At 41.2% G+C, this 11,241-nt stretch overlaps 1 protein-coding gene across 1 annotated transcript; it reads right to left on the bottom strand.

Moving 5' to 3' along the window:
• Positions 1-851: 851 nt before the first annotated feature.
• Positions 852-10,841, bottom strand: LOC120636770 (zinc finger BED domain-containing protein 5-like). Its single transcript, XM_039908333.1, has 5 exons — positions 10,778-10,841; positions 10,506-10,648; positions 3,539-3,630; positions 1,873-2,244; positions 852-1,542 (listed from the first exon to the last, which is right to left on the bottom strand). Exons 1-5 carry the CDS (start codon positions 10,839-10,841, stop codon positions 852-854), a joined length of 1,362 nt encoding a protein of 453 aa, XP_039764267.1.
• Positions 10,842-11,241: the final 400 nt, after the last annotated feature.

The following is an 11,241-nucleotide window of genomic DNA, read 5'->3' as shown; positions in this document are numbered from 1 at the left end:
ATAAAGTAAACTGTTAATACCTAACTATTAAAAAGTAAGTATCTAATTATTATTTTTCACTACAAGTTAGCCCTTGACTGTAATTTCACGTGGTGGTAAGTAATGATGCAGTCTAAGATGGTAGCGGGCTAACCTGTTAGGAAGTATTTAACTCATTACCCCTTTCGCTTTCAACTAAAGGCCAAGCGGCACGTCTTTATCGGTAGGGAGGTAGGGAACTAGCCATGGCATACGCCTCCCACCAGACCATAGTAGAGGAAAATTGGGAATAATAAATTCCCAAACTGGTCCGGCTGGGAATCGAACCAGGGACCTCTAACTTTAAACCATAGCGTTCACCGCTGCGCCTGAGAGGTCTTCATATAAAACTCAATAAATAACCTAAAAATGAGAACGAAAATAAAAGTATTAAATAAATAAGTACCCACTTACCTTCTTTTAAAAAAAAAAACTTGATACTAATATACAAAGGGTGTATAAAGTAAAGAGCCAATATAAATGTGAACTCAATCTTGAGTTAGTAATTGCTTAGATATGCCTTCATAAGGACGAGGGCATGACATCAAAGGTTGTTTACAATTTTATTACGGCGAGCTGCCCCGGCCCGGTTGAGGTGCATCCCAGCCGTTTCCATCACAACCCCGGGTCTCCAGGTACTTAGCCTACAGTCTAGACCAGGGGTTCCCAAAGTAATTTTTATCACGCCTCCCTACTGCCTAAAATGAAAATCCCCTCGCCCCCCATCCCTTGATGTAGTAAGTGCAAGTCGACACGCAGTTGTAAAATAAAATAAGGGTAGGTAATAAAGTCCATTTTTTTTTTTAATTATTTATTATAAAAATCAAAAAGAGTCAATGAGATGGATGAGCTTGCATATTTTTGACAAGTTTTCCAATCCTGGGTTCTATTGAGGAAAGCGCACAACGTAGGTCACTTGCAATATCTAATTTGCTTCTGTATTTTGTTTTAATTACTACCACTGTCGAAAACGCTTTTTCGCACAAATATGTGCTCGAAAAAGGTAAAAACAATTTTAGTGCTTCCTCTGCTATGCTGGGATAAACTTTGAGATACTTTACCCAAAATAGTGCCTTATCCATTTTCTCAAAATCATATTTGGCAGCAGAATCATTTTTAATTTCCAAAGCCTGTTCTTGGAACATATCGGGCAACGCGTCTATATCGACGTGTAAAGGATCGGTCGCCAATCGATAAATGTTATTATCGCATGAGTTCGGAAAATAGCGCTGAAATTCCTCAGTGAGCTGCTGCAAATGGTTTGATATTTTATTCGTGGTATCAGTTTCATCCAAAACTTCCTTAAAGCGCACTTCTTCTATGATCAAAAATAATTTAGGAAAGCAGGAATAATTGCATGCCAAAATTTTGCGTTTCCAGAGTTGCAACTTCTCAATGTATGCCGTGATGGCATCCCGATGATAGATTATGTTCGAATCTCCACCTTGTAATTTCAAGTTCAATGAGTTCATTGAATCAAACACATCTGATAGATAAGCAAATACTACTTGAACCCATGGTTTTCTGAATTCCACCAATAATTCACTTTGTTTTTGAATTTCTAAAAACTGAATGACTTCATCTCGAAGTTCAAATAATCTTACCAACATATTACCTTTCGAGAGCCAACGCACTTCGGTATGAAATAATAGTGTCTTGTGTTCTGTGCCCAAATCTTCACAAAGGGCCTTAAAAAGCTGCGTATTTAATGCACTCTTTTTAACATAATTTACAATTTTGATGCATAGTTTTAATATATCGTAGAGTTCGTTTGAAAGTGTCTTAGCCGCCAGGGCTTGACGGTGTATAAAACAGTGAATGGTAATTACGTTCGGATTTTTTTCTCTGACTTACTGTACGAATCCTGAGCGAGATCCAAGCATTGCCGGAGCGCCGTCTGTGCATACGCCTATCAACTTTGTCCATGACAATTCATGTCTCTTAAAGAATTCTGAGATTGCTGTCATTATATCACTCGCTTTCGAAGTTGTCGTTAACTCTTTAGAAAACAACAACTCATCTTTAATTGTTTCGTTTTGTATGTATCGCACGAAAACTATCAGTTGCCAACATTGTGCAACATCCGTACTCTCGTCCAACTGTATTGCAAAAAAAGTTGACGCTTTCACGGCCTCCACTACTTGATTTTTAATATCTTCAGCCATATCATCAATGCGACGTTTGACAGTGTTGTCAGAAAGAGATATTTGTGAAAGTTTTTGTTTACTTTGATACGGTTCAAGTTAGGTCTATATTAAAAGATGGAACACGTCATCACAAATTTATTTAGGGTAACAAGGTCAGCGGTCGTGGGTGAAAGGGCCCGTCAATTAATTCGCTTCCAAATTCTGCAGTGGGCGAGTACTGCCCTTGTAGCCGTTGATTGCGTGGCCCAGAAGAAGCAGGCGAAGACGAGGTGGTCTTCAGCTGCACCCGGAGATCGGCGTCGGAGGTGACGTCGACAACAACAGGGAGTCGAACCCGGAACTTGGGACGAGGCAGGCGGAGACGAGGTGGTCTTCAGCTGCACCAGGAGATCGGCGTCGGAGGTGACGTCGACAACAACAGGGAGTCGAACCCGGAACTTGAAACTTGAACTTGAAACTTGAACGAAGCGAGGCAGGCGAAGACGAGGTGGTCTTCAGCTGCACCAGGAGATCGGCGTCGGAGGTGACGCCGACAACAACAGGGAGTCGAACCCGGAACTTGGTCCCTGGAATTTTCGTCCAGCGTGTGAAAAATAATTCCGCTTCAACTCGTCTGATTGCAAACACGTGGCTCAGCTAAGCGGCAAGCACTGCGCAAGATGGCGGATGCGTTGTTCACAATCAGACGGAGTTTACATTATGAGAGAGTGAGAAGCATTAAAATAAAACAAAAGACATTAAGACTAATATTAAATAAAAGATAGCAAATAGCAAAAGGTACGTGAGGTTATTAGCAAAATACAGAGAACTACTATAGTATGAAATCTGGGAATTTATCGTAATAGGAAAGTTAATTATAAAAAAAAAAATAGGAATTAAAACATTTAGATGAAATTTTAACAAAGAATATGCAAGGATTAAGCCAAAATATGATCGATGCATGGGTCAATGTGCGAGAACAAAGAACAAAGGCAATGAGCGTAATGGCCGACCCGCATGTGTAATGTACCTAATTAAAAGATATTCTAACGTCTAAACTTTAAGGAATCGTTCAACACCTACCCGATACACGGGGTTTAGATAGCTCGAGGGTAAGTATCCTTAAGGTCTAAGGCAAAAACAGCAATCAGGTGAGAGTCGTAAAAAGAAATAATGCGGCGGCGGCCGCACAGCGGCCGCGCGGCGTCCAGCCTCTAGCAGAGACCTGGGCGACTGCCGTGCCGTGCGAAGTTAGAAAGACGCGAGCGCGGTTGGTCCCCGCGCACCGCTCCCCTCGCGCCGGGATGCCAGTTTCGCGACATTTCGGAAGATTGCCCGCGCGCAAATTCCAACAATATTAATTTATAAAATTAAATAGACATTTATTACGTTACATATCCCCCTCGCCCACCAAGGATTTCACTCCACTTAAGTGAAATCCGCTAGGACTCTCAGTAACGTCCGTACAATACTCATTCAGACTCAACTTTCAAATTCTCTCATACTTCACGCATACAATGAAAGCAACAGTATTTGTATCTGAAATACTGACGCATCCTTCCACAATTAAAGTTAATGGTTGTAAGAAAACCATAGACTCTTGTACAAACTTATTTATAGATGAAATAACGAATGGCGATGAGAGGAAAATAGCATAATATTGTGTATTAAAAGATAAAAAGGAGGAGTTTCCCCACGGATAGCAACCTCGTATTCGAGTTCCACTTTCTGAAGTGACAAGAACTTAACTTCGAATGCCATCACAAAAAAAAATTTTTTTTTTTTTTTTGACAAACAGAAAAAATAAAGAAAACGGTTAAGTGTTGAACGAATCGCTACGAGAAAAAAAAAACTAAATACTCCGTCTGTTACAAATTAATTTAAATTAAATAACGTCTTGGTTGATTCGAAAAGCAAAATAATCAAAATAAAAATTATTATTGCAACTATTGTGTACGTAAGGACAAATAAAATTTAAGCAATTAAAAAATTGAAAAGAGTTAATTAGAGGTATGTAATACGTACACCTTAGTTGCTGGCAACCAAAATTAAAAAAAAAAACGTTTCACAAATATATCAAAAAAAACAAAGCACACACACCAAATTTACCACTACAAACTTTGGAAGCAAAATAATGACCATTATTACCACGTAGAGGGCGCCAGTGTAGCTGGGCAAGTTATAGTCTATTAAGAAGACTAAAAAAGATTAAAGTTAGGGATGGGCGCCAGTGATACGGTTCTAGTTAGTGTATATTAAAAGATGGAACACGTCATCACAAATTTATTTAGGGTAACAAGGTCAGCGGTCGTGGGTGAAAGGGCCCGTCAATTAATTCGCTTCCAAATTCTGCAGTGGGCGAGTACTGCCCTTGTAGCCGTTGATTGCGTGGCCCAGAAGAAGCAGGCGGAGACACGAGGTGGTCTTCAGCTGCACCAGGAGATCGGCGTCGGAGGTGACGTCGACAACAACAGGGAGTCGAACTTGGAGCGAGGCAGGCGAAGACGAGGTGGTCTTCAGCTGCACCAGGAGATCGGCGTCGGAGGTGACGTCGACAACAACAGGGAGTCGAACCCGGAACTTGAAACTTGAAACTTGAAACTTGAACTTGAAACTTGAACGAAGCGAGGCAGGCGAAGACGAGGTGGTCTTCAGCTGCACCAGGAGATCGGCGTCGGAGGTGACGCCGACAACAACAGGGAGTCGAACCCGGAACTTGGTCCACCACACAATTCTCAGATACTAGTTTTTTGTTTTGTCTGCGGCCTGCAAAACTTTAAGACACCTGATTGCCCTGTCTGCACAAAAAATAAGACATCCAAAATAAAAAACTAGTATCTGAGAATTGTGTGGATGATGAAGCTGTCGCAAAAGATTGGCAAGACTGGCTTCAAACCATCAGTTTTTATTTTAAGACCTACAAAATTCACTCAATTCTCGATAAACAATATAGTTAGGACAATCGACCTTATGTATTGGTTCAAGTTAACGGAAAGACTTTTTCCGGTCTTTTAGACTCCGGCTCTGGCATAACCATTCTAGGGAACGGAATGCATGAACTCCTTGGCTTGCCTCTAGTTAAGGAAAATTGCATTTCAGTTACGACAGCTGGAGGCCAACAGTTGCAAAGCATTGGCTTCATTAATGTACCAATTAGTTTTGAAGACCAATTTCACATTTTAAAAGCTTTAGTAATACCAGAAATTAAGCCAAATCTCATTTTAGGTATTGATTTCTGGAGAAAATTTAAACTTTGCCCTAAATATATTAGCAGTGTTCTAATGGCTGACATAAATATTAATCCTACAGCTGATGCTTCACATCAAACTTTTATACAAGGTTATAGTAACTTGTCAGAAGCTGAAAAACAGCTAGCTGATAATGTTGTCAAACAGTATAATGACATCTCGTCTCAAAATAAAGGACTCGGTGTAACGAGTCTTATCACTCATCACATTGATACCGGAGACTCTAAACCGATTCGTCAACGTTATTATAGGTTGTCACCGGAGAAACAACGTATTTTAGTTGAACAAGTTGACGAAATGCTAAGCCTTGACGTTATTGAGCCTTGCGAGAGCGCCTGGTCGTCTCCTGTCCTTTTGGTAACTAAAAAGAGCGGTGAACCTCGGTTCTGTCTTGATAGCCGCAAACTTAACTCCGTCACCAAACGCGACGCTTATAACCTTCCTTATATCTCCGAGATCCTTGACAATCTCAGAGATGCACGTTATTTGACTAGCATTGATCTCTCAAAAGCCTTCTGGCAGATACCTATTGCCGTTGAGGATCGCGATAAGACCGCCTTCTATGTTCCTGGTCGGGGTACGTATCGTTTTAAAAGAACTGCCTTTGGTCTTACAAACGCCCCTGCGACTCAACAGCGACTTGTTGATCTTCTATTTTCTGAGTTTGATCTTAAGGTATTTGCCTATCTAGACGACATTATTATAATTTCAAAAGATTTTAATAGTCACGTGACCCTACTTTTGCGTGTACTTGATAAGCTAAAGGAGGCAAACCTAACCATTAACCTTGAAAAGTGTAACTTCTTTGCTTCTCAATTAAAATATTTAGGATACGTGGTTGACAGCCATGGCTTACGTACTGATCCAAGTAAAGTCGAAGCGATTCTAAATTTTCCGACACCTACGTGTCGCAAGGATCTTAAACGCTTCCTTGGAACTGCGACTTGGTACAGGCGTTTCGTTCCTAACTTCAGTACCATAGCGGGGCCTTTAAATAAACTAACATCTGTTAAAGGTACTAAATCTGGTTTTAACTGGACTTCTGAAGCTGACGACGCTTTCCAAAAACTTAAAGAATGTCTCGTCTCAGCTCCAGTACTTTCTTGTCCGGATTATAGCAAACCATTCGAGGTCCATACGGATGCAAGTAACTATGGCATCGGCGCAATGTTAACTCAGTCCATAGATGGCAAAGAACATCCAATTGCCTATATGAGTAAATCATTGACTGCAGCCGAACGCAATTACAGCATAACCGAACGCGAGACCTTAGCTGTCGTTCTTTACAGTCCTTACCTTTACAGTCTATACTGACCATAGCGCACTTAAATGGTTCTTGTCTATTAGCAACCCTACTGGTCGCTTAGCTCGTTGGGGTGTACGTTTATCGGCATTTAACTTTATTCTTAAACACCGCCGGGGCGTCGATAACGTCATTCCAGATGCTCTTTCTAGAAGCGTCCCTGTAAGTGCCATTAGTACTTCCAAATCTTACTTGAACACTAAAGACTCTTGGTACAAAAAGTCCTATAATGGTTGTCTAAACGAACCATTAAAATTTACAAATTTCTTAATTAAAAATGATAGTCTCTTTCGCTTATCTAAAAATAAATGCCAACTTACAAACGAATTTTCGTGGAAGGAAGTGGTCCCATCTGAGCTCCGTGAACAAATTATAGCGGAAAACCATAATGAACCCACGGCTGGTCATATGGGAATTTTTAAAACCTACCGTCGTCTTGCCTTACGTTATTATTGGCCTGGCATGCACCAAGATGTCGTGAAATACATAGGTACTTGTGACAAATGCTTATCCTATAAGTCTCAAAATCATCAGGTTTTTGGAGAGATGGGTCGTCCGAAACATTGTTCACGACCGTTCCAGATGATTTCGGTAGACTTAATGGGTCCTCTACCAACTACTAAATTACGCAACAACTATATCTTAGTTATTACGTGTTGCTTTTCAAAGTATTGTTTAATTTTCCCAATAAAAAAGGCTACTGCGGACATTGTCACTAGAATACTAGAAGAGTCTGTGTTTCTTATACACGGGACTCCACAGACTATTCTTATGGACAACGGGACCCAATTCTGTGGAAAAGTGGCGGATTCCCTATTTAAAAAATATGCAATCCCCAACGTCCACTACACTCCTAAGTATACCCGGTATAATCGAACTATTATAACGTGCATCTCCACGTTTGTAGAGGACGATCATAGATCTTGGGATATGTTTATCCCTAAGGTTCAGTTCGCTATCAATAGTTCCGTTAATGAAGTTACCGGATTCACACCCGCGTTCTTAGTCTTTGGTCGCGAACTCGTTCCTTGTGGAACACACTACACTGATAGTGTGGATGTTGATAGTGAAGTATTGTTTTTACCTCGAGATGTTTATGTCGAAAACTTGGGTTGCCTATCAACCATTTTCGACACTGTTCAATCTCGACTTTGGCAGGCTCATATAAAAAATACTTCCCACTATAACTTGCGCCGTAAGTTTGCCGAATTTAACGTTGGTGACGTAGTTATGAAGCGTGCTTACTTCCTTAGCAACAAGGAAAACCTTTTTTCAAAAAAACTAGCTCCTAAATTTATTAAGGCTAAAATAACTGCTAAGAAGTCTCCTTTAGTTTATGTTTTACAAGACATGACTGGAAAGGATCTAGGAACCTGGCATGTCAAAGACTTAAAATCACGCGTATTGCCAAATTAGTTTCCTATCTGAATTAGTTTTTTTTTTTTTTTTACCTTTTAATACACAATATTATGCTATTTTCCTCTCATCGCCATTCGTTATTTCATCTATAACTAAGTTTGTACAAGAGTCTATGGTTTTCTTACAACCATTAACTTTAATTGTGGAAGGATGCGTCAGTATTTCAGATACAAATACTGTTGCTTTCATTGTATGCGTGAAGTATGAGAGAATTTGAAAGTTGGGTCTGAATGAGTATTGTACGGACGTTACTGAGAGTCCTAGCGGATTTCACTTAAGTGGAGTGAAATCCTTGGTGGGCGAGGGGGATATGTAACGTAATAAATGTCTATTTAATTTTATAAATTAATATTGTTGGAATTTGCGCGCGGGCAATCTTCCGAAATGTCGCGAAACTGGATCCCGGCGCGAGGGGAGCGGTGCGCGGGGACCAACCGCGCTCGCGGCTAGCTCACTTCGCACGGCACGGCAGTCGCCCAGAATTTCTACCTGAGACTGGACGCCGCGCGGCCGCTGTGCGCCGCCGCATTATTTCTTTTTACGACTCTCACCTGATTGCTGTTTTTGCCTTAGACCTTAAGGATACTTACCCTCGAGCTATCTAAACCCCGTGTATCGGGTAAGTGTTGAACGTTTCCTTAAAGTTTAGACGTTAGAATATCTTTTAATTAGGTACATTACACATGCGGGTCGGCCATTACGCTCATTGCCTTTGTTCTTTGTTCTCGCACATTGACCCATGCAATCGATCATATTTTGGCTTAATCCTTGCATATTCTTTGTTAAAATTTCATCTGCAGCTTAATTCCTATTTTATTTTATAAGTAACTTTCCTATTTCGATAAATTCCCAGATTTTCATACTATAGTAGTTCTCTGTATTTTGCTAATAACCTCACGTACCTTTTGCTATTTGCTATCTTTTATTTAATATTAGTCTTAATGTCTTTTGTTTTATTTTAATGCTTCTCACGCTCTCATAATGTAAACTCCGTCTGATTGTGAACAACGCATCCGCCATCTTGCGCAGTGCTTGCCGCTTAGCTGAGCCACGTGTTTGCAATCAGACGAGTTGAAGCGGAATTATTTTTCACACGCTGGACGGAAATTCCAGGGTTCGAGTTCAAGTTTCAAGTTCCGGGTTCGACTCCCTGTTGTTGTCGACGTCACCTCCGACGCCGATCTCCGGGTGCAGCTGAAGACCACCTCGTCTCCGCCTGCCTCGTCCCAAGTTCCGGGTTCGACTCCCTGTTGTTGTCGACGTCACCTCCGACGCCGATCTCCGGGCGCAGCTGAAGACCACCTCGTCTTCGCCTGCTTCTTCTGGGCCACGCAATCAACGGCTACAAGGGCAGTACTCGCCCACTGCAGAATTTGGAAGCGAATTAATTGACGGGCCCTTTCACCCACGACCGCTGACCTTGTTACCCTAAATAAATTTGTGATGACGTGTTCCATCTTTTAATATAGACCTAACTTGAACCGTATCACTCCCTGTTGTTGTCGACGTCACCTCCGACGCCGATCTCCGGGTGCAGCTGAAGACCACCTCGTCTTCGCCTGCTTCTTCTGGGCCACGCAATCAACGGCTACAAGGGCAGTACTCGCCCACTGCAGAATTTGGAAGCGAATTAATTGACGGGCCCTTTCACCCACGACCGCTGACCTTGTTACCCTAAATAAATTTGTGATGACGTGTTCCATCTTTTAATATAGACCTAACTTGAACCGTATCACTGGCGCCCAACGTGGGGCAAAGACATTAAGACTAATATTAAATAAAAGATAGCAAATAGCAAAAGGTACGTGAGGTTATTAGCAAAATACAGAGAACTACTATAGTATGAAAATCTGGGAATTTATCGTAATAGGAAAGTTAATTATAAAAAAAAATAGGAATTAAAACATTTAGATGAAATTTTAACAAAGAATATGCAAGGATTAAGCCAAAATATGATCGATGCATGGGTCAATGTGCGAGAACAAAGAACAAAGGCAATGAGCGTAATGGCCGACCCGCATGTGTAATGTACCTAATTAAAAGATATTCTAACGTCTAAACTTTAAGGAATCGTTCAACACTTACCCGATACACGGGGTTTAGATAGCTCGAGGGTAAGTATCCTTAAGGTCTAAGGCAAAAACAGCAATCAGGTGAGAGTCGTAAAAAGAAATAATGCGGCGGCGGCCGCACAGCGGCCGCGCGGCGTCCAGCCTCTAGCAGAGACCTGGGCGACTGCCGTGCCGTGCGAAGTTAGAAAGACGCGAGCGCGGTTGGTCCACGCGCACCGCTCCCCTCGCGCCGGGATGCCAGTTTCGCGACATTTCGGAAGATTGCCCGCGCGCAAATTCCAACAATATTAATTTATAAAATTAAATAGACATTTATTACGTTACAACTTTCTGATCCCAGTACAATATCAGCTGCTTTCAACAAGGAGGGTTTGATGAGAGTTTCTCCGACAGTGTGGCTTTTTTTGGCCTTTGCGATGAGTAGCGACAATTCAAACGAAGCTTCAAGTACTTTGATTGATACTGATTTGAATAATATAACGGCTTGGTGTCGATCCTTTGGTCTTCGGGTAAATGCAGATAAATCTCAAGTAACTATTATTATTATAGGCAGTAGTTATTTCCTTTCTTCCATATTGTATAATAGTTTACCGCCAGTTCTCTTTGATGGTACGGCTATTCCGATTAGTACTTCGGTCAGGAATCTTGGACTCATTATAGATAATACTATGTCTTGGGTACCACACGTTTCTCAAATGAGTCGCAAAATTTTTGGTGCTGTTCGGTGTTTGGGGCGGTGGAAAAACTTTTTACCTATTAAAACTAAAATTCTTTTAGCTAATACATTATTACTGCCTATTTTGGATTATGCAAAATTTCCGAACCGTTCCGTTATTTAGTGTTATTCAGTGTCTGGTTTGAAAACTTTATTGCACACACGCATTTTAAATTGACCGCCGACTAGCGCAGTGGGCAGCGACCCTGCTTTCTGAGTCCATGGCCGTGGGTTCGATTCCCACGACTGTAACAAGTTTGTGTGATGAACATGGATGTTTTCGAGTTTTTATCTGTATATTAAAAGTATTTATGTAAATTACTCATAAAAATATTCGTCA

Source organism: Pararge aegeria (assembly GCF_905163445.1).
Source record: "Pararge aegeria chromosome W unlocalized genomic scaffold, ilParAegt1.1 SUPER_W_unloc_1, whole genome shotgun sequence".
Classification (NCBI taxonomy): Eukaryota; Metazoa; Arthropoda; class Insecta; order Lepidoptera; family Nymphalidae; genus Pararge; species Pararge aegeria.
This window is presented reverse-complemented; position numbering and strand designations above follow the sequence as displayed.

Bases quoted from the DNA above. Each gene is read 5' to 3' on its own strand.
- LOC120636770 (XM_039908333.1), bottom strand. From the start codon at position 10,841: ATGAGTCCAAGATTCCTGACCGAAGTACTAATCGGAATAGCCGTACCA. The intron at 2,245-3,538 runs GTAACGTAATAA...ACCGTATCAAAG, and splicing joins TTGGTGGGCGAGGGGGATAT to TAAACAAAAACTTTCACAAA. The intron at 1,543-1,872 runs GTAAGTCAGAGA...GGTGGAATTCAG, and splicing joins TCTCGCTCAGGATTCGTACA to AAAACCATGGGTTCAAGTAG.